Source organism: Dama dama, chromosome 13 (genome assembly GCF_033118175.1).
Source record: "Dama dama isolate Ldn47 chromosome 13, ASM3311817v1, whole genome shotgun sequence".
Lineage (NCBI taxonomy): Eukaryota > Metazoa > Chordata > Mammalia > Artiodactyla > Cervidae > Dama > Dama dama.
In genome coordinates, this window is record NC_083693.1 from 42,684,919 (window position 1) to 42,707,675 (window position 22,757).

A 22,757-nucleotide genomic window follows, 5' to 3' on the forward strand; every position below is an offset into this window, starting at 1 on the left:
TCCCCCACACTCTTCTAACAAGGAGAAAATGTTTGAAAAGAGAAAAGACTGAAATTAGAGATATTTGAGAAATGATTGACTATGATTACACTACTTGTCACAGTTATGGGAGGCAGGCAATGTTATACTCAAAGAATGCAGTAAACAATGAGGATAGCAAGTAAAGGAATTAGATGTTCAGTTCAGTTAGATGAATAATGAGAGAAGAGTACAACAAATAATGATGCTAAAAATAAAATGATTAATTAGAAAAAAGGAAAACATTAATACCAGCAAGCAATAAAAAGATCAAAAAAAGAGCTAGTGCTTTGAAAAGACCACTAAAATAAGCACAAATATACAACATTAGGAGGCTTCCCTGGTAGCTCCTGCCTGCAGTGCAGGAGACTCGGGTTTGAACCCTGGGTCAGGAAGATCCCCTGGAGAAAGGGAATGGCAATCCACTCCAGTATTCTTGCCTAGAAAATCCCATGGACAGAGGAGTCTGGTGGGCTACAGTTCATGGGATTGCAGAGTCAGATGTGACTAACACTTTAACTTTCATAAAACATTAGAAATAATGGAGAAGGAAATGGCAACCCACTCCAGTATTCTTGCCTGGAAAATCCCATGGATGGAGGAGCCTGGTAGGCAACAGTCCGTGGTGTTGAAAGAGTCGGGGACACGACTGAGCGACTTCACTTCAGTTCACTTTGAGACAAGAGCCCTCTGTGTCTCCTTTTGCCTGGCAAAGGAATAAAACTTTTCTACTTCACCCCCCTCCCCCCAAAAAGAGAAATAAGAAAGGGGACACAATTACAGGTATAGAGGAGATATTTAAATTGTAAGATAACGCAAGATGATTTAGAAAACATTCCAGAAAATCTGATTCATGACTGTCCCCAAAAAGGGAAAAAAATCTACTCTTCAAAAAAGGCACCTGTCTCAGATAGCTTTTCAAGAAACTTCTATAAGCTTGAATTGCTTATGTCCTTTATTCTACAACCGAGAAATTATAAGAATAGTATTTTAACATTTATTGAGTATTTAATATGTGCCAGGCACTATGCTAAGCAATTTATATATATCATCATGTTCAAAAAAGCTTACAAACTCATTGAAAGCGATTAGTATCAAATGGATACAAAAACTTGACAAGGAAATCATATATATGCATAAAAATTGAGCACATTTACAAATATAGATAATAGCCTAGATAAAACAGTAATAAATGGAATCAAGCTAGAAACTAAAATAATAGTATGTCATGACCAAATACAGTTTTTCCTCCTGGGAATTAATGGTTCAACATAAAGAAACCTAGTGATATCATTCATTATACTAAAAGGTGAAAGGACACCTTCAGAGTCCAAAGAACACCTATCCCTGAGTTAAAATAAGACAAGAGCAACAACAAAACTCTTAGTAAACTAGATGCACAAGGCAACTTTCTTAATGTGATTTTTAAAAGTCACCTAAGGAAGTCAACAATAAACATCATACTGAACAAGAAAACATAAGAAACTTTTTCATGAAAGACAGGTACAAAGCAAAGTTGCCTTTTCTAACCACTTCACATTATACAATGTTGCCCTGGCAGTTCTGGCCAAATCAGTGAAACAAAGCTACAAAAAGGTAATATGTATAAATATTGGAAGGAAAAAAGTTTTTATTATTTCTAGGTGATATGACTACTTACCTATAAAATCTAAAAAAAAAAAAAAAAATCAATGGAAAAACTTACAAGAATAAAAGAGCCCAATAGGATGGCTAGATATAGTATGTGTGTGTGAGTCACTCAGTTGTGTCCAACTCTTTATGACCCCATGGACTGCAGCCAGCCAGGTTCCTCTGTCCATGGGATTTTCCAGGCAAGAATACTGGAGTGGGTTGCCATTTCCTTCTTCACTATATATATACACATACATATTAATGAATGTTAATGATAATCAGTTAAAAACTATAATGGAAAAGATTCCATTCATAATATTATTGCATATTATCTCATAGGCAGTGCTTGCTCAGTCATGATCAACTCTTTGAAACCTCATGGACTGTAGCCTGCCATGCTCTTCCCATCCATGGGATTTCCCAGGCAAGAATAATGGAGTGGGTTGCCATTTCCAGGAGATCTTCCTGCCCCAGGGATCTAACCCATGTCTCCTGAGTCTCCTGAACTGCAGGCAGATCTTTACTGCTGAGCCACCTGGGACCTTCACTACATGTTGTAAATTTAACTATAATTTAAAAGTTCAAGATATTTGTGAGAGCGTTAAGAGTACACACAGGTATGCTATCTTTTTGCTAAAAAAGGGAAAAATAAGTCCTATAAGACTATATACTTATATCTGTGTGTATATTCATAAACTCTGGAAACTTTTAAAGTTGGTGAAAGTGAAAGTCACTCAATCATGACTGACTCTTTGTGACCCCATGGACTATGCAGTCCATGGAATTCTTTTTCAAACCCAAAAGATGTAACCAGAGATGAGGTCAATTCCTCCAAGACTTAATTCCATTTCAATCAAAATCCCAAAGAACATGCGAATTCTGAAGCTGCCTAAAGTGTAAGAGCAAAAGAAGCTGCACAAATTGTAAAAGCAAAATTATTTCTGAAGAGTAGGAATTCACCCTACTAAATATAAAGCTACTGAATCTCTTATAGCAGAAGGGTTAGCATAGGAATTGTGTTCTGCACTCTGTTGGTGCAGAAGAGATTTACAAACATATTCATGACTACATGGACATGTAGTACAAGATTAAAAGGGCATTTCAGATCAAAGTCAAGAGCAGATTATTCATAAACTAGAGGAATATATGGTACAACATGGGGCACATAGCGAATGTTTTATAATAACTACAAGTGAAGTATAACCTTTAAAATTGTGAATCACTATCCTGTACACCTGTAACTTATAGAATATTGTACATCGACTATGCTTCAATTTTTAAAAAATGGGAAAAATCAAGCCAAAAGAGTGGATTATTCAATGAAAGTTATTGAGAGAACTGGCTTTCTATCTAGAGAGAAACAAGAAGCAAGTGTTCCTATCTTATATCACACACAAAGATAAGTTCCATGGGAGTTAAAGATTTAATGATAAAAAGAAACTCTTAAAATAGAGTATAAGTAAATATTTTCAATATTGGCATAGGCAAAATCTTTCCTAGGATGACCAAAGCCAGATACCATAAAGGAAGAGATTAATAGATTAGACTATATAGAACTAAAAACTTGAACACAACACCTTATATTAAATGAATGACAAAGGTCAACACAGGAAAAATGTCTGCACTATAACAAGCTCTTATAATTGAAGAGTAATTCCTAAGAGTAAACAAATCAACAAGCAAAGGACCTCAGTAAGCAATTCACAAATGAAGAAGCTCAATGACCAATAAACACATGAGAAGTCACTGGACAACCTCAATAATAAATAAAGAAATCCAAACTCAAACAATAATATCAGCCCTTGTGGAATCTGGTAGTACAGGTGGTAAACCTCCTAGCAGGAAGCAAGCGTAAGTTATAGTTTAGCAGGAATGGAACTCTGTCTGAGTGTGCCCCTTATGGGCAAAGAATACCTTCACTTTGTAAGCTGATCCCCAAGAATCTTATACAGCTATTTATTGTAGGTGGGTGAGAGGAGAGTGTTAAAAGTTCACACGGGTATGCTATCTTTTTGCTAAAAAAGGGAAAAATAAGTCCTATAAGACTTGTATCTGTGTGTATATTCATAAACTCTGGAAACTTTTAAAGCTGGTGAAAGTGAAAGTTGCTCAGTTTTGACTGATTCTTTGTGACCCCATGGACTCTGTAGTCCATGGAATTCTCTAGGCCAGAATATTGGAGTGGGTAGCCTTTCCCTTCTCCAGGGGATCTTCCCAATCCAGGGATCGAACACAGGTTTCTCACATTGCAGGCGGATTCTTTACCAGCTCAGCCACGAGGGAAGCCCTTTAAAGCTGGTAACAATGGTTAACCTTGGATTGGGGAGGGAGAAGGGATGGGTGTTAGGCAGATGTGGGACAAAATGGAATGGAGACTTTGTTCTCTCTATAAGTTTTGTTAGCAATTTTTTGAACCGTATTAATGTATTTTATTTGTCTCAAAAAACCTGAATTTAAATTCCTGTGCTGCTTGGCAAAAATTATTAAAATGGGACTTGACTTTCTCCATACAGACCCTCCCAGGAAGTTCGGGAGTGCTTCTGAGCCAGGAACTAACTACCCACATCTCATTCTACAATCTAGCTTAGGGAGACTGAGTGGCAGCGCTTATGGAAAATTCCACTCTTTAAGAGTTTTTATTTATTTATTTATTATTTTTTTTTTTCTTTAAGAGTTTTTAAAGGGCAGTTTGGTAACATGTATCAAAATGTAAAACTTTCATATCCCTTCACAGAGTCACGGTATTTTAAAAAATTTATCCTGAAGAAATGACTGGATATGGGTGAAAAGATGATTCTGCAGCATTATTTTCTTGTGTGGGGAAATTGGGAACTATTACTATCCATCCATTCCCACAGGAAAGCGTAAACTGTGGTCATGGCTACTGATGCTGCTGGTGTGTGGACCACCTTGAGAGCTGCAAGACCTCAGAAGCTCCTTGACCCACGCCCCGGCTGTTAGGTTCTGGATCTCTGCTCCCCGCACCCTCTACCTGGCTCTTAGATGCACCACCCCACCCTCGGCCGGCCTGCTCACCTGGTCAGCATAGGAGTGCGGTGATTGGGGTTGGAGCAGAAGATATTGTTGGACTTGCGGGTGCCATCCAGAAACTCCCGTATTGACTGGCTGCGGAGCTCCGCCAGGGGCCGGGCCTCGTGCTTGAGGAACCACTGGTGCGCCTCGAAGCACTTGTGGCAGATGAGCTGCTCGCACTCGAAGCACCAGTAGCTGGCCGGCTCTTTGCAGCGGGTGCAAAATGCCTGCTCACGTGCGATCTGCTGGTACACCGACAGCCGCCGCTGCAGGCTCTCGAAGAAGACGTTGTCCAGGGCCTGCGTGCCGGCGCCTGAGGGCCAGGGGGCCCGGCAGACCGGGCACTGCACGCCGGACTCCTGCAGGCATCCTGAACACAGCGTGTGCAGACAAGGCAGGAGCTTGGGGCACTTAGCTTCTGCCCGGCAGCCCTGGCAGCGCAAGAACTGGAACTCTTCCTCCGTGGCTTGCTGGGGAATCAGAGAGGGAGGTGAGACGTGAAGTCCCAGGAGTCCCCACCCGACCGGATACCCATCCTGTGGCTGCATGCTGACAGTGGCACTTCCTGTTTCATACCAGGCTGTCACTGGATGACACAAAAACCCAGGCTTATCAGTATCCCAGTCCTCCACTGACTTAGGCCTTCCCACACTCACTCCACGATTTACTGAGCATCTGCTTCTCATGAGACAAGATACACAGATGTATAGCAGCAGTCCCCAACCCGTTGGGGACCAGGTTATGGCTTCCTGAAAGATAGTTTTTCTATGGGTGGGGTGATGTAGGGATGATTTAAATGTATTACGTTTATTGTGCACATTTTTCTGTTTCCACTGTGATAATTTGGTAGTGCAAGCAATGAGAGCAGCTGTAAGTACAGATTAAGTTTTGCTCTCTTGCTGACTGCTTGCCACTGTGAACCTGGTTCCTAATAGGCCAGGACAAGTGCCAGTCCGTGGTCTGGAACTTGGGGACCCCTGATTCCAGGACAAACCCTTGCCTTCAAGGGACTTTAAAAAAGGAGATTCATTAAATGTGGGTCATAAAGCCTCACACAAAATGCTTACTGCACTTTGATGGTTCCTCAAAAACTTAAACATAGAACTACCATAGGCTCCAGCAATTCTACACCTAGCTATATACCCAAAAGAACAGAAAACAAGGATCCAGATGCTTGTACATCCATTATTCTGTACACAGCATTACTCACAAAGGTGGAAACAACTCAAGTGTCCATCAACAGATAAATGGAAAAACAAAATGTAGTATGTACATACAATGGAATGTTATTTAGCCTTAAAAAGGACATTCTGATACATGCTACAACATGAATATACCTTGAAGACATCATGTTAAGTAAAGCCAGCCAAACACAGAGATAAATACTGTAGGATTCCACTTACATAAAATATCTAGACTAGACAAATTCAGAGAAACAGAAAGTAGATTAGAGGTTAGCAGCAACTAGGGGGAAGAGGAGAATGAGGAGCTTAAAGGGTACAGATTTTGTTTCAATGAAAAAATTCTGAAAATAGACGGTGGTGATGGTTACAAACATTGTGGAATGCATTTAATGCCACTGAATTGTACACCTAGAAACAGATAAAACATACATAACATAATACAGTACCTGGCACATGAGAAATACTCAAACATGTTAGCTAGTATTGTAAATATTATTCTTAGGTGTTTTAATGCAACTAATAAAAGTTAATGCAATATGGTATTATTTGTACTTTCATGAAAGAGAGTAAAAAGGGCCTGGAAGAAAACAGAGCAAGTGATCTAAGCACTTCCTTTGGGGGTGGGGAGTTTGTGTAAGAGAAGACCAGTAAACCCTTAAAAACCCCTGGGGATGAGGGTTGAGGGAGCACGGTGCTCCAGGAAAAGGATCCAAGAAGTTTCCTAGAGGAGAAACCACAGGAACCCTGAACCTTAGCCAAGACACCTCTCTCCCACTTTCTGATCTGGGAACAAGGGTTCTGGCTTTTCCACACCTGGCACATGTCCGGGGTTGCCAGGCGGGTGCGATAAGACTACTACCTCCATTTTCCTTAACAGGTGGTCCTTCATCTGAGGTAGGGGATAAAAGGCATGTCGCCAGCTTGGGCGGAAGAGTCTGGCCCGGAGTTCCACTCACCCTCGGCATCACCCCGCTGCTCGTGGGGAATAGCAACCCAGAGAGACTCCTCCCTCAAACTCATGCTGATCCCCTTTTCTACTTTCCACGACCCCTAACCCTGCCGAGAAGGTCAGGACCCTCGCACCTGGTCTCCCTTCTTTGCGTCATTTTTCAAGGTACTTGGTCAAGTTCCCCAGTCCCCCCATTCCACCGACCAAACCTAATTAACAAAGCCCGAACCCCATCTCCCCAAACGCAGTAGTACCTCTGTGGGGCTGTCGCTGTGGCTGGACTGGTGGCCTTCGGAGAGTGACTCCGGGGGAGGCATGCTGGGGGAGTGGGGCAGCGCGGGGTCCTGCTGGGGCCCCGGCGATCCGGTCGGTTCCGGATCCTGCTGCATGGAATCCCGCGCAGTTTCGATTCTCAGTTTTGCTCTTCGAGAGCGGAGAAGCTGAAATAGAGGCAGGCGCCAGAACGCTGAGCTCCAGGAGCAGCCCTAAAGGGGAGGTGCCAGCTCAGGGCCCGCCTCCCAGAGGAAGTGAGACACTAGCTACCGGCAGTTCTAGGAGCGGAGAGGCTGGGCCAGGGTCCTGAAGACACGCCCAGAGCGATGAGGAGGGAGAGGAGAAGTCACCCGCAGGACAGTGGCAGAACTTCAGGATAGAAGCCGTCCCTGTCCTCGGCGTGGAATCTTTCATTCAGCTCACCCTGGCACAGCTTCGTGCCAGCCCTCAGATGGGAGCAAGAGCCACACAGCCGGGCCACGCGTGGCCCCTACTTTGGAAAAAAAAGTGAAAGTGTTAGTCTTCTAGTCCTGTCCGACTCTTTGGGACCCCATGGACTGTCCTCTTCTAGGCTTCTCTGTCCGTGGGATTCTCCAGGCAAGAATACTGGAGTGGGTAGCCGTTCCCTTCTTCAGGCCATCTTCCCTACCCAGGGATGGAACCCAGATCTCCTGCACTGCAGGCAGATTCTTTACTGTCTGAAGCACCCCATATCTAATGGAGGAGCAGGCCCCCAAAGGGAGATTTTCACAGTGTTGAGACTGGCTGGAGAGGAGATCACGCAGCTGGGATTTGAAGTGATGGTGGGAATTTGCCAGGGATTCAGAGGCCGGGGATGGGTGAGCGACCCTTTAAACTGAGAGACCAGCACATGCAAAGCCATGGAGGTTTGAAACAGAACCTGTTTGGAAACTAGTTTTGAAAAAAGCAACTCGTTTTGGTTATTTTCAGATTCAAGAAGGGACCCATGCATAATGTCAGACGAGGATGGGCTGGGCAAGATGATAGCTGATAAGATGGACTAGGACTGTGGATAACAGAGTTGGTGAAGGGTTTGAAAACAAGGAACCATGTCCATTGTGTATATTAGGACAGTCTGTCTGACAACCTAGGGCCAGGTGGTCTGGGAGAGTGGCTGTGGGATGAGAGGAGGGACCTGAGTCAGACACTGGGAGGACGCTCAGTGGACATGAGGGGAATAGGATGATGCCTGGTGTGACAGCTGGAAGGGCTGGTGGATCTGAGGCAGTAGAGAATGGGGAGAGCTCGTGGGCAGGTATGAGAAAAGTGAGAAGACAGCAAGTTAGCAATGGGTCAAAGGAGAAATCCCAGCTCTCAGCTGGTGAGGGGAGAAGGCACAGCTCCAGGTGGCATCACTGGGCCAGTGCTCCCGTCTTCAAACCTCAATGCATTCCAATCATTGTGATGACTCCCATGTACCCATTTTGTGCTCAGTTCCAGCTTGGGACAGACTAGAGGGACAGTGACAGGACCTTGCTCTTGTAAAACTTTAATAGTTGGGGTTGGGGTGAACTTATAGTTCAGGGTGGGGGTGGGAGGAGAGGGGAGAACTAATTCCTAAGGACAGTGCAAAAACCTCAAGAGCCTACTGCATGCACCCTGCTCCTTGATCAGTGCCCCCAGGGCTTTAGAACCAGGCTATGAAGCTAGGAAAAGCCAAAGATGGTAAGCAGCCATTTGCAGAAGGGACCTGGAAGTGGACTATGGCTGAGGGGCCTTAGGAGGCAGGACCGGAATGTGTGGAACAAGAAAAGCTTTATTAATTTCTTTGCCCACTTTGGAACACAGCCTGCCTTGTTGGCAATTAATACTTGTTGGTATACAGAGTAAATTCACCTTTTGCATTTGGTTTTCTCAAGCCAGGGAGAAGCAAGTTACCTCTGGGTACCTGGATCGTGGGGTGTGCTATTTCAGCATCTGCATGACTGAGGGTCTTGCCTCTGTGATGCTCGGGAGGGCTGCCCTGGGATAGCGCTGTGCAATCCCCTTCTTCTTTACTGTGCCTTGCTCCCCGAGATCTGCACACAGAATTTCTTTCTTTTTGTGCCTGAGCTCAGGCTCTCCTGCCCCAGGTTGACCCACAATGACCTGGTTACCCCTTCATTCAACAGATAAGCACTGACATCCTCTCTTTGCCAGGCCTTGCTTGCTGGGCTTTGTTGTTGTTCAATCGCTCAGTCACGTCCCACTCTTTGCAACCCTATGGACTGCAGCACGCTAGGCTTCGCTGTCCTTCACCATCTCCCAGAGTCTCCTGGAGCTTGCTTCAACTCATGTCCATTGAGTTGGTGATGCCATCCAACCATCTCATCCTCTGTCGTCCCCTTCTCCTACTACCTTCAATCTTTCCCAGCATCAGGATCTTTTCTAATGAGCCGGCTCTTCGCATCAGGTGGCCGAAGTAATGGAGCTTCAGGGATACGAACGGGAATAATGTGCTGATTGTGCCTTGGAGAAACTCTAAAGGCAACCTTCCCCAAATCCCGTCCCGAGTTTGTTAGTTTGTGCTGAGACGCCTGGTAGCATTTCTTTGCTTCTGGAGAAGATTCAGCTCCTGAAAACTCCCTTACAAAGCTCAGCTTCTCTTCCTGCTCCTTTTCCAAGACCCAGTGGGAAAAGGTGTATGAGGAGCGGACCGCTGCGGGCCTCCAGGAGCACATGACTACCCTTCCTCCCAGCCCCGCGGTCGCAGTTCGGTCCTCCCAGCGCAGAGGGCGCTACGCAACGGTACGAGCCGGGCGCGGTTGGCCTCCTCCTCCTGCACTCGGGCCACCCCCGCCCCTGCCCGGCTGCACAGCCGAAACCGGAAGCGGCGGCCGGCGGGGGCGGGGCAGTGTAGCGGCTGGCTGGTCGAGCCCCGCACTGCCCTGGGGCGCGGGGCGTGCCCTCTGTTGGGAACCATGCTTGGCAGGTCTGGGTACCGGGCGCTGCCTTTGGGGGACTTTGACCGTTTCCAGCAGTCGAACTTCGGCTTCTTGGGCTCGCAGAAGGGCTGCTTGTCCCCGGAGCCGGGCGGCGTGGGGCCGGGGGCCGGTGAGTGGCCGCCCAGCGCAGCGGATCCGAGGGAGATCAGCAGGCACCCCCGAACTCTCTGCCTCTTGGGAGTCAGCGTGTCTTGCGTCTTCGCAGCCTAAGAGGAGGGACTGAGAGGGGTTTTCCACGATATGGAGAAGGGCTTGGATCAGGCGCTGGGACACTACCGCCCATCCGCCCTTCTTTGAGCTACGGGGCGGCAGCACTGGAGCTCTCTCATCTTCCATGAAGCCTCACCCCACCTCATTTCTTCTTGGCATTTATCAGCCCAAAGGTTTCGGGTTTCCATTTTGCCCAGAAAGAAACTAAGGTCAAGGCATAGGAAGTCACCAGCACTCCAAGAGCACTTGGCCGCCGAGAAGTGGCAGAATCTTAACCTCAGGGGACACCTCTAGATTCCTCAAGCTTGAGTATCTCCCTGGTTCCTGGTGGAGATGCGCAGGCCAAAAAGTCAGGCCCTTAGATGCCTGTCGTGTCTTCCCAGGCCCTGTTTTTCTTCAAAGCCTTGAGTAGGTCCCTTGATCCAGAGGTGAGATCCCACATGCCTCAGCCTGACAACCAAACCCCAGAGGATTCGGCCCTTCTGTGACCCCCTCCTCTAATGACAGCTGTCCCTATCCAAGAGTTCTTTTCCTGATGGGGCCACATGGGTCAGAAAGAAGCAGGAAAGGAGATTTAGTATTCTGGTGCTCAGAGAGCCCAAAGGGTATGGTGAGCCTGGAAGGGTGGAGCAGAGGATTCTGTCTGCTTCCAGTTCAGGGTTGGGAGAGGATCCCCAAGATCCTGGGGTTTTCTCAGCTTTCAATCCCATCATGGGGTTCTCATTCACCAGGGGTAGGGACCTGTGCTTCAGCCAAGTTTTTCTTCCTAGTCCCTCAAGGGGACTAGGTGAAGCGTGCGTTTTGATGGTCATTAGGACATTAAAGTGTGAAGAATTCTGAACTAAGAAAGAGCATCTTAGCCCTCATCTCTGGCATCTGTTGAAGAGCCATTGACGCTTTATCCCCTTTGGTTAACGCATTACCTCCAAATTGAAAGCATACTTCCGGGGCCGATAGTGGAGGAAGTGTTATGCCAGCGGCTTTCAGTTCAACCCAGCATGTGTTTACAGATGCTGAGTTTCTCCTGGCTTTACCAGAAGTGGGAGGTGGTTTAAATCAGACAAAAGGATTGACTCCTGCTCAGCCCAGTGAGGAGAGCCCAGTCCTGTGATTAACTTCTCAGTTCCAATTACTGCTGCCTAGGAGAGAATGGGCCTTGTGAGGTTGGGACTTGGAACAAATTGATTCTGATATGTGGGAGGAAGGAACAGTCAACTAGCTCCTGCCCACAGATACGGAGTTAGTATTAGGCAAGGCAAGTATCTGATGGTCTTTAGGGCACTCCAGTGAAGTGAAACACTGTGAGTTAGGGAAGCACACCTTAGCTCTGAGAAGGAAGGAGCCACTGAAAGGGGAGGTGGGCAAAAGGTGCACTTGACCAAGTTCACTCAGCCTGCAGCTGTCATGCCAGACCCAGTTGGCATTTCTTGACTGTCTCTGCTCTCTTGTCCCCAGATGCACCTCAGAGCTGGCCCTCCTGCTTCTGTCATGGCCTCATCAGTTTCTTGGGGTTCTTACTGCTGCTGATCACCTTCCCCATTTCTGGTTGGTTTGCCCTGAAGGTAAGGCTGGCTGGGTCAGTCCCCAGAGTGGTTGGGCCACACCGAGAGCTTTAATATTGGTGCATGAATTTCCTGTCCTCTGCCCGCTTCCTCTAAGTATTATCACACCTGTGTGAAATGGGCGCAGACGGTAAAGAATCTGCCTGCAGGGCAGGAGCCCTGGGTTCAACTCCTGAGTTGGGGAGATCCCCTGGAGAAGGGAATGGCACTCCACTCCAGTATTCTTGCCTGGGAAATTCCATAGACAGAGGATCTTGGTGGGCTACGGTCCATGGGGTCACAAAGAGTCGGACATGATTGAGCAAAGAACACTGTGAAATGGGCTGGACAAGAACTGTTCATTCTCACCTTTCAGATGAGGAAACTGAGGTTCAACTTTACTGGGAGCCAATAAGTGGCAGAAGCAAATCTTCCCAAATGCCCAAGTTTAGGGGTCTGAACGCTGGCATGAAGGTGCACACAAATATCTTCTTCCCTTTGGGTTAGGCTAAGTTAGAAATGAAAAACCCTCAACCTGGCCCAGCAAGTGATGAGTAATAGGAATTTCAGCCTCATTTTCAACAAGGGATGGAGCAGAAGGGAAAGGATGAGCTGGGGTAGATGCTCGCACCTGAGAGCTGCAGTGCAGGTGGAAGCTGACCCTTGTGCAGCCCGAGACAACAGTCACTGTCTCTGGAAATTTTAGGGTTTGGGGTGCTCTGGAAGGGAGTCCTTAGAAGGTCCTAAATCCTAATCCTAAAACTGCCACTGAAACAAATATCGTGTGACCTTGGGCAAGTCACTGCCTCTCTGAGCCTTCATTTCTCAATTTGGATATATTTCCTTCCTTGAGGACTCCAGGAACCTGAAGCTGGCAAAGCCCTTCCCTCAGGGTTGCTATTAGAGTGGCGCAGCTTGTCCCTTGACTAAGACAAGGGCAGACAGTTTCCTGGTTTGAGTCATGTTTAGCTTTAGACCACACAGGTAGAAGGTTTCACAGACAATCAAGTCAGTACAGTATGGCAGTTGAGAGCGTGGCTTTTGGAGTCACTCAGAACTGCCTTCAGATCTTGCCTGTTTCACTTGGGGACTTTGTGGGTTTTGAGCAAGTCAGTTAATCTCTCAGAGCTTGGTTTTTTCCATCTGGAAACAGCTAAGGATCCCTGACCCTGAACCTGAGGGAGAGAGGTGAGGGAAAGACCTGGGCAGACATAATTGTCAGCATCAGCTCAGTGCTTTTGACCCTTTCCCTTGCTATTACGAGCAGATCGTGCCCACCTATGAGCGCATGATCGTGTTTCGACTGGGCCGGATCCGCACCCCTCAAGGACCCGGTATGGTTCTGCTCCTGCCCTTCATCGACTCTTTTCAGAGGGTAGATCTGAGGACACGAGCCTTCAATGTTCCTCCCTGCAAGGTGAGGGGCTTCTCGGCTCCCCCGGACTGGGGAAGTGGGGAGCTTGTGCTGGGTGTGTTGTGGATGTCAGTACCTTGGCCTGTCAGTAGCCATCAGGGCTGAGGGGTGGGGAAGACACCAGAAAAAGGAGGAGGGAGGCTGGGAGGACATCCTTGTTCTATGTATCTAATCCCCTGCACTTGGGGTTTCCATTTTGTTCTCGAGGAGCCAGTGACCAGGCAAGAGGGTCAGGTTAGGTGGTCTCAGTGGGCCTGGCCTCCCTGCAGCCCCTGCCCCTCTTTTCTGACCTCTCCTAACAGTTGGCCTCTAAGGATGGGGCTGTGCTATCCGTGGGGGCCGATGTCCAGTTCCGCATCTGGGACCCGGTACTGTCGGTGATGACGGTGAAGGACCTGAACACAGCCGCACGCATGACCGCCCAGAACGCCATGACCAAGGCCCTGCTCAGGAGGCCCCTGCGAGAGATCCAGATGGAGACGCTCAAGATCAGCGACCAGCTCCTGGTAGGCAGCCCCGCACCGGGCAGAGTTCCGTGGCTGGCACATGGGCCCGGCTCTGCCTGCCGGGGTACTTTAGCAAAGCACCAGGTCACTCTGGGCCTCAGTTTACCTTGTGTCCCAAGAGTGTAACAACTTGTGAAGAGTCAGCGGTCTTGGTGGGACTGTGGGCTGAGAGATGGAAGGTGGGCACAGACCATAGCGACCTTGGGCAAATGGGGCCTGAGAGGTGAAGGGGCTGGGCCAGGGGAGTGGCCTGACAGGAATTCTCGAGTCTTCCCCTGACTGCCTGAGGTTTCACTCTTCACTGCCCTGCAGGCATTGCTGTGACAATGGGCCTCAGGGGCACTGAGCAGCCTCTTGGGTGGGCAGGTGGCTGAAAGGAGCAGGGGCCTTCTTGGCCCAGTTACCTTCTGGGGAATTCCATGCTCCCCAAGGCAGCATGTGTGTTTTTGTGGTTTTGTGTTCTTTGTTCTGGATCTTTTTCCTCCCTCTTCTCTTGAGTGTGAGCAGTTACACTGGAATTCACCTCAGATCCCTCCTGTGACAAGAGGGGTTGAAATACACGTGTGAGGGCATGTCAACTGCTCCTCATGCTCACCTCAGGCTTTCTCCCATGTCCTGGCAGGGGACCGTGGGTGAAGTTTCTCCTTGTTCCCCTAGCCTCTGTCTTCCCCAGGGTTAGACAGGGAAGGGAGTGGGTAATGCCAGTCCTGGAGATTCCAGTCCCTTCAGGAAATAAATCAACTGGCTGAAATTCCCAAGAAAATTCTATTTGTGGTAGTAACAATACTTCTCACACGCATAGCATTTTGCCTGCCTCGGTGTATCTCAGCTTTGCATTTTGCTGCACAAAGGCTAGTATCACCCTTTTATTTTGGAGGAAGGAAATTAAGGCTCAGAAGTTATATGACTTGCCTCTAAGAGCCGTGGTCAAGGGCAGAGCTGGGCCAGAGCCAGATCACCTGCCCCTGCCCTCCAGTCCACTGCTTGCTACTGCTAAGTTGCTTCAGTTGTGTCTGACTCTGTACAACCCCGTAGACGGCAGTCCACCAGGCTCCCCTGTCCCTGGGATTCTCCAGGCAAGAATACTGGAGTGGGTTGCCATTTCCTCCTCCAATGCATGATTGTTCTTGGCCTTTGTTTTTGGGCTTGCTGCACATTACTTTGGTGCAGCAAAGCCAAGAGAGGCCATTTGGGGGTGTGAGTCCTGTACCAGGGCATTAGAGTCCTTTAGGGCCATTACCCAGACTGACTTAGCTCCTGGCAAAGTGGATTCAGTGCCTGGATAAAATGAAATCTCAGGAAATCCAGCCCACCTTCGGCAAGGCCTGGTTCAGACATACTTCTCTCATTTTCACTCCTCCATTTGCCTGTTTTGCACCTGGAGGAATTGCAGCTTCCCACCTCTCCCTTGCTGGGCCCTCTTAGCTGCTTATCCACAAGTGGATAAGCAGCTTCACCCCTCCCTGCCCCACCCAGCCTCCTCTACTGCTGGCCCCAGCCCCACCCATCCCTTTGCAGCAGGCCTGGCCTCTTAATCCTCAGGAGAAAGCGCTCTAGGGTGAGAACTCTTTCAGGTTCCTCCAGGGTTACCCCTTGAAGCTCATCTACCTCTGTGCTGTTTTCCTGCCTCCCTGGAAGCATCTGGTTCCTCTGCACCACGAGTGCTCGGGGCCCAGGACTCGGCTCCTTCCCTCCTCTCATCCTCTTCTTGCCTTTCTGCATTCTCTCCCTTTGCCCCACACCCCTTCTAGCTCTTCACCCCTCTCTTCCCTTTCCTTCCTCCCTTTCTGTTGTTACTCTAGGCTCCCCTAGGCTCCTAAGACTGCCGACCCCACAATGACCTCCCTCTTGCCAGTACGGGAGCACTTCTCAGTGCTTCCCTCACTTCACCTGGAGGCAGCCTTGGACTCCATGGGTGCTTCCTTCTCTTATTATTGGATCCCCTGTTTCCTCTGACTTCCGTTATTCCACACTCCTGGTTACTCCCTGTTCTCCTGCCCTTCTGTTTCCTCCCTCAGTGGTCTCTTTTCACCTGTGATCCACCTGGGGCTTTTGCTACTTCTGGACACTAATTATTCATGACACTCTGATCCAGTCCCATTCTGTCCTACTTCCTGGACCTACCTACCCAGTTGTGGTTGGCTGTCCCGTAGACACCTCAAGTTTAATGTATTTAAAAGTACATTATTCCTTCCCTAAAGGAATACTCATCATTCCTTTCCTACCCACCCCCTGTCTGTGTCTTCCTCTGTGTGTGCTTTCTGGGTGAATGCCCACACTCATAATCTGTGCAAGAACCCACATCAGAAACCTGGCTCCCCCAGCTCCTCACCATCCTTCCTCTTTTCACACACTCAGGCAACCGAGGAGCCCAGTGGTTCTGATTCTCTAGTGTCCTGTAGCTTAGGGTCTACAGAGTGGTGCCCCTCCGCCGTGCCCCTCTCGGCTCAAAGCTGCCTCTCTGCCTGATACTGCATCTGCATCACTTGCCTGCAGTTTGAAACACCATCCTACCTGGTCTCCTGCCTCCACCCTCCACCCCTCCAGTCCAGTGTCCACATAGCAGCCAAGAGAATCTTTGCAACAAGGAAGACTGTTTGTCACTTTGCTGCTGAACTCCTCTCGGGGGCCCCTTGTGCCTCAGAATAAGTCCAAATGAGAGAGAGAGCAGCCACCTCTGCGCCCTTGGCTGTCTCCAGTGTCCCAGCCCACTCTTGAGGGTCCAGCTAAATGGAACTGTGGTTACTCGCAGTTCCCCGAACGTTCGAGGTGCTCCTCTCTGGGCTTTTGTCACATGCTGTCCCTGTTGTCTGGAAGGGTCCTCCTTTTATGCCCCTTCTCCTGGATAACTCCTCCTCCTCCTCCTAGCATCACCCCCTCCTCCCTGCCCCACACCCTCTCCTGGTGCACACTACACCTTCCCACGGTAATTGCGCTCTGCCTCCGTCCAGGCTGGGTACATGGGCCTGGTACCTCATGTGTTACCGTGGCCATACCAGCCTGCCTAAAGAAGGCACTCTGGACGGGGCCTTTGTGGAATGAGTGCTGTTTCTCCCACACTTCCTCCAGCTGGAGATCAACGATGTGACCAGGGCCTGGGGGCTGGAGGTGGACCGCGTGGAGCTGGCAGTGGAGGCCGTGCTCCAGCCGCCCCAGGACAGCCCAGCGGGGCCCAGCCTGGACAGCTCCCTGCAGCAGCTGGCCCTCCACCTCCTGGGAGGCAGTGTGCCTTCAGGGGCAGGAGCTGCCCGGCTCCCTGGACCAGGTGAGGAGCCTCAGGGAAAGGGTGGTGTGCTCCCCAGGGCGTTCATCTTGGTGTCCAGCACAGACTGAGCTTTGCCTCTTGTTCCTTTAACCAAGCAGCTTGTGCAGTGCACACCCTGCCCAGCTGTTCCAGCCACCCCGATTCTAGAGCTGGCCAGAACTGAGGCAGGGAGAAGAGTCTGAGTGTGCGGAGGCCTTTGGGAGCCTCTATGGGAGGAAGCAACAGCATCCAGAAGAGAGTTCAAGACTCATGGCTGGAGTGGTTTAGAAATGGGGGTTGGGGTTATGGCTAAAAACTCAAGGGCAGCCTCTTCGCAGAGGAGGAGAATGAACACAGGCCTGCAGGGGATGTAAGAGAGAACGCTGAGAAAGAGGGCCGGCAGGGGAGGCCACCGGCGTCCTGACCTTGGCAGCGCACTGACTTCCTTCTCTCTGCCTCCCTCCCCTATCCTGTCGGCCACCACCAGCAGATACCTTGGAGATGGTGAGCGAGGTTGAGCCGTCTGCCTCTCACGGGGGTGCCGGGTCCAGCCCCAAGCAGCCTGTGGCCGAGGGGCTGCTGACGGCTCTGAAGCCCTTCCTGTCAGAGGCCCTGGTCAGCCAGGTCGGGGCCTGCTACCAGTTCAACGTCGTCCTGCCCAGTGGCCCCCAGAACATCTACTTCCTGGATCTCACTGCAGGTGCCGCTGTCCCCTGCCCGCTCCGTCCCCCCTGGGATTGCTCATAGCACCACCACCTGTGGTCCTTTTCAGTCCAGGCCCTGCTCCCGCCAGCAGTTTAGGGCAAACCCATAGCTGTCAGGAGCTCAAATGCCATTTGCAGGCAGTGACTGCCCAGGCCTTGGGCTCCCTGTCCCATCCCCATGAGTAGGACTGCCCAGATGGCCGAGCTGCCTGGACCAAGAGCCCTGCACACATCGCAGGCCTGTTCGTGCCAGGCTCTGTCTAAGTGCGTTTTGTGCGTCATCTCACCTACTTCTTATCATGAACCTGTGACTTAGTGATGATTATCATCCTCATCTCACCAGTTTGGAAACTGAGGCTCTGAGTGGTCACACAGCCAGTAGGACTTGAACCCTGGGTATTAGCACCTGAGCTCTTAGCCAGTCTTCCCACCCCTCCCAGTGGGATGTGCTGACCTCTTCTACCCGCTGTAGCATAGCTGTCCCCTCCACTAATTCTCAGCTTTCTTTTTCCCCACAGGGCAAGGGAGGGTGGGACGCGGAGTGCCTGATGTCGTCCCCGACGTGGTGGTGGAGCTGTCCGAGGAGGACCTGCAGGCCCTGTTGTGCAGGGAGCTGCGGCCCCTGGGGGCCTACATGAGCGGGCGGTTGAAGGTGAAGGGTGACCTGGCCGTGGCCATGAAGCTGGAGGCTGTCCTCAAGGCCTTGAAGTAGCAGGTTTGGCTGCCTGTCGGTAGCCCGGCCCTGAGCCAGGCACCTAGCCAGGGAGACATCTTGGAGGAGGCGGCCCTGGCACGGCACCTTGGATTGTTGAAGCCCTGGGGAGTGTCAGACCCAGCGGGAGACAGTGAGTGGAGGCTGGGAGACACTGGAGCTAGGAGGGGCTGAGTCAGGCAGCCCTGCCCTTCTCAGCCACAGCGGTTCTCTCAGCAAGGGTTTGCTGATCCTGGTCCTCTGCCCAACTGGGTACACAGGCAATAACAGGAGAGCCAGGCCTGCTCTGCTCCTCTGGCGACCTGGCTGGAGAGGCAGGGCTGACAGAAACAGCCCAGCAGCAGCTGGTTTGGTCCTGGTGTGAGGGAGCTCTGCATGTGACTCAGGCTCCAGGTTCCAAGAAGAGGGGGTCAGAGACGGGGGTCAGAGCAGCTCGGGGAGGGAGAGAGAAGGGACCAAGCAGAGGTCCTTGCCTTGGGAGGGATCTGAGATTGGACAGGGTCTGCCTTGCTGATTGCAGTCCAGGCCCAGACTGGGGGTGGGGGAGGGGAGGGAGACAGGGGGGCAGGGCGGCGTCTCCCTGGCCCTGCTCCTGAGGGTGTCTTGACTCATCTCCCAGCCTCAGTCTTGCATGCCCGACGGGCTGGGGCCAGGGCAGCATGACGGAGAGCCCTGCCGTTCCTGTGCTTCTTACCAGAGGTTTGAAAACCTCAAATAAATGTGCTGTTTACAATGTATCTGGAGAGAAATAGGGGTCAAGGGGGTGGGGAAGAGGGCTCCGAGGTGATGTCCCTGCTGCCAGCCCGGGACCCAGGCCCTAAAGGATGACGCGAGCCCCAACAGTGCTCTGGAGTCACCCACAGTTCCCCTTCCTGACGAGGGTCTGAAAGCGGGCAGGAGCAGGCAGTGTTCCTCTTTATAGTTTGGGTAGAGGTTTGCAGGAAGGATGTGGGTGTGACAGAGCTGGCCGGGCAAACCGTTAATCCGGCGAAGGGCGGGGGCCCCTGTCACACTCGCGAGGAGCTGGAGCTGCTCTCGCCTGCCCCTCCTGCTTACCCCCGTCACTGTTTCCCCACTGGTCTGGCCCAGACCCCAGGGACCCCAGAGAAGGAGGGCCTTGGACATCTTGAGTTCTAAGGAATGAATCACATCCCAGAGAGGCTTGTGGAAAAAACCCAACGGAAATCCGAGCCTTCTCTTTGAGGAACAGCCTCTGGCTTGTCCTCTGGCACCAAGCCTTCCCCCGCAGGGCCCTGTCCAGCTGCCTTGGCACCAGGCTCCATCCAGTTTGCCCTTTGGTTCCTGGCAATGCCCGCCTTGGCCCTGCTCTTGTAGGTCCTCCCAGAGTAGACCAAACTGCCTTTGGGTTCAGGTTTCAGCCCCAGGGCCCCTCCCTGAAGGGCCAGAGCCCCAGGCTGCGGACCCTACCCTGACCCTCTCTCCACTGCTCTGGAGGCCGCCCAGCCGGGGCCGCCTGTTCAAAAGCCTTCCCTCCAGTCCCCACCGCCCGTGAGCCCTAGCGGGGCCTGGGCTCCCGCGCTGCTTTGGGGCTGTCTTTGAGCCCATTCCCCGCTGCTTCTGTTACTGTTCTTGTGTGAATGTCCGCCCTCCCTGCTGGACCCTGAGCTTCCTGCCTGAGCCGTTCATCACTGTTCGCTCGGCTGGGCGGCTGCACACAGTGCCCCAGGGGTGGGAGGGGAAGCCCCAGGCGCTTAAGGGAAACTGAAACTCAGATTTTCTCTGTGGGTGTCAGAGGAGCAGCATGATGGGGGGAAACCGAAACTTTTGTAGATGTCTGTGTGGGTGGAGAGCAGAATCTGCTGCCAGCCGTTAATGCCCTCATCCCATGGAGGGGAACTCATTCCTTCGCGAGGCCAGCGCTCCAGGACAGGGAGCCCACAGGCTCAGGCCTCTGGGCTTCGGAGGACCCAGCAGACTGCAGTCCCGGGGGGTGGGGGTGCAACGAGGGGCACCTAACGGGGCCAGGGTGTGAGGGGCGGGGGAGGAAAGGATGTCCATCAGAGAAAGCTTTCTGAGGAGTTGATGCCCGAGACTCACAGTTTACACGGACATGAGAGAAGGAAGGAAATGGGGGAGACACTCGGCAGAGGGGAGAGTCCCTGTGAAGCCACAGGAAGGGGTAGCAGGCACCTCCGATTTGGGGAACTGGGACCTGAAGTCTGAGGGGGGATGTGTGCAGGGATTTTGTAGTAGTATAGTAACTGATCCTGTGTGCCAGCTCTGCCCCTGTTCTGCATTAGACGCTTCCTGTATTTGTTTCCCCAAGGTAACCCGATGAATAATGGTAACTAAACAGTTACGCTATGCTTTATCTATATATAATGTATTTTTCTGATATTTTTTAAATAAGTATTTAATTTTGAATAGAGAGGTTTAAAAAGGCAAGCTATGAAAATTGTTCCTCCTACTCTTAACTCCATCCACGTAGTTTCAAACAGATATCCCCTGGTATTAGTTTCCAAGTTATTCTTCCAGAAGTTGGGGTTTGGGGATTTCCCTGGTGGTCCAGTGGTTAAGACTCTGTGCTTCCACTACAGAGGGTGCAGGTTCAGTCCCTGGCCAGGGTGCTAAGATCCCACATGCTGTGCTGCACAGCCAAAAAAAAAAAAAGAAGTTGGAATTTTAAAAAAATATACTTGCAAGAAAGTCCAAATATATTATTCTCTGGGATTTTTTTTTTTTTTTTTACAGAAATGGCAGCATAGCAAATACAATGTTAATCTGTTCACTTAACATTGTGCTTGAGACTCTTTCCACATTTGCACACCTAGACTTTCCCTGTTCAATTTTATATTAATAGTTACATAGGATTCAGTTGTATGGGTATATCATAGTTTATTTTACCTGGTTTGGATTGATAGACATTCAGATTATTTTCTTATGTTTTGCTATTTCAAACATTCATGCAGTAGTAACCTTTCACACATGCTGTTGTGGTTAAAGTTCATCTGTGGGATAAAGTCCTAGAAAGGAAATTGCTAGGTCAAAGCATTTATAATTTAGTATTGCCCAAATGCCTTCTTTAGGGATTATTCTAATTTACACTCCCCTCATCAGTAAGTGAGAGTCTGTTTTTCCTCACAGCCATGCCAACACAATGTGTTATTAAACTCTGGAATTTTTTGACAGTTCAGTAAATTAAAAAGTTCATCTCAGTGTGATTTTTTTTGAAAGTTGTTCAATTGTTTATTGCTTTTTAAGGTTTGGATTTTCCATCCCAGCAAAAGCACAGGGTTTCTTTTCAGTCCCAGATAAAAAGCACAGAATTTACATTTTTAACAGATAATAGGATAAAATGCACTCATTTTTTAATAGTAAAAGATGTTTATCATTTTTCACAATAAGTAGCCAGATAAAAGATAATTATAATTGCAAGCCATAATGGAAACATGATTAACCTAAAAATATAATTACATACAGTTTGGGGGGTATACATGCATATGTTTTCATCCACCTAGCCAGTCTGTGTCTTTTGGTTGGTGCATAAAATGCACCCTTTTTAAATGTACTTTGACAAATGGAACACCAAGTAACCACTACCCACCAGAATCAAGATATAGAATGTTTTCATCAACTCATGTGGTTCCCTGTATCCCTTCCCATTCAATCTTGAATCTCCCCACCCCCAGGCCCAGGTCACCACTGATCTGCTTACTAATAACTATTGATTAAATTTCACATTTCTAGAATTTCATACAATTGAAACCATGCCATGTGTATCCTTTTGTGTCTAGCTTCTTTCTGTAGTTCTTTTGAATCATCTATGTTATTATGTGTACCTATAGTTACTGTTCTTTTTTATTGTTAGTGATACTCTGTTGAATGGATAGAGGTACAATTTACACATTCACCTGTTGATGGACATTTGAGTAGTTTTCAGTTTTGATGAAAGCTTCTCTGGACATCTGTCTGTGTACAAGTCTTTGTATAGATACATGTTTTCATTTGGGTAAATACTGAGGAGTATCTCTTCTGGCTCTAGAAACTGCCAAACCAATTCCTGGATGTTGTGCCAACACTTGGTGGTGGTAGTCATTTCCAGTGGGTCTGCCTGATGACTTTGAGCCCCTTTTTGGATGCTCATTGGCTATATGTCTCTTTTTGTGAAGTATCTGTCAAATATTTTTTCTCACTTTAAAATCTGGCTTTATCTTGTTGGTATAATATTCATGTTAGTTCCAGGAGTTCTTAGTAAATCCTGGATACATGTCTTTTAGCAGATACTTGAAATATTTTCTCCCAGACTGTAGCTTAGCTTTCTAACTTCTTAATGATTTATTTTTAAAAGCAATAGATTTTAATTTTGATGAAGTTGTCTGTAATTTTTTACGTATTTATGTATTTGTTCGTCTGTTTGTGTCGGGTCTTAGT

The 22,757-nt window shown here is 49.3% G+C and overlaps 2 protein-coding genes across 10 annotated transcripts in view; one reads left to right on the forward strand and one right to left on the reverse strand.

Moving 5' to 3' along the window:
- Positions 1 to 7,312, reverse strand: part of PML (PML nuclear body scaffold) — a 52,808-nt gene extending 45,496 nt beyond the window's left edge. For 3 of the 5 annotated variants that reach the window (XM_061159021.1, XM_061159022.1, XM_061159023.1), the window contains exons 1-2: positions 7,071 to 7,309; positions 4,687 to 5,153 (exon numbers count right to left, since the gene is read on the reverse strand). In XM_061159021.1, the coding sequence (XP_061015004.1) occupies positions 4,687 to 5,153; positions 7,071 to 7,205 (602 nt within the window). In that variant the 5' untranslated portion in view covers positions 7,206 to 7,309. Of the gene's footprint in view, positions 1 to 4,686; positions 5,154 to 7,070 lie in introns of all 5 variants that reach the window. The other 2 variants (XM_061159019.1, XM_061159020.1) reach the window with 2 other exon arrangements.
- Positions 7,313 to 9,919: 2,607 nt separating this feature from the next.
- STOML1 (stomatin like 1) lies at positions 9,920 to 21,547 on the forward strand. 5 transcript variants are annotated; one of them, XM_061159029.1, is made up of 7 exons: positions 9,920 to 10,021; positions 11,700 to 11,806; positions 13,053 to 13,202; positions 13,502 to 13,705; positions 16,775 to 16,970; positions 17,437 to 17,649; positions 18,172 to 21,547. In XM_061159029.1, exons 3-7 carry the CDS (start codon positions 13,074 to 13,076, stop codon positions 18,363 to 18,365), a joined length of 936 nt encoding a protein of 311 aa, XP_061015012.1. In that variant the 5' UTR covers positions 9,920 to 10,021; positions 11,700 to 11,806; positions 13,053 to 13,073; the 3' UTR covers positions 18,366 to 21,547. The 5 variants fall into 5 exon arrangements, with proteins under 5 accessions (XP_061015012.1, XP_061015008.1, XP_061015009.1 ...); XM_061159025.1 differs by having other exon boundaries at positions 9,927 to 10,143; XM_061159026.1 differs by having other exon boundaries at positions 9,927 to 10,143; positions 17,440 to 17,649.
- Positions 21,548 to 22,757: the final 1,210 nt, after the last annotated feature.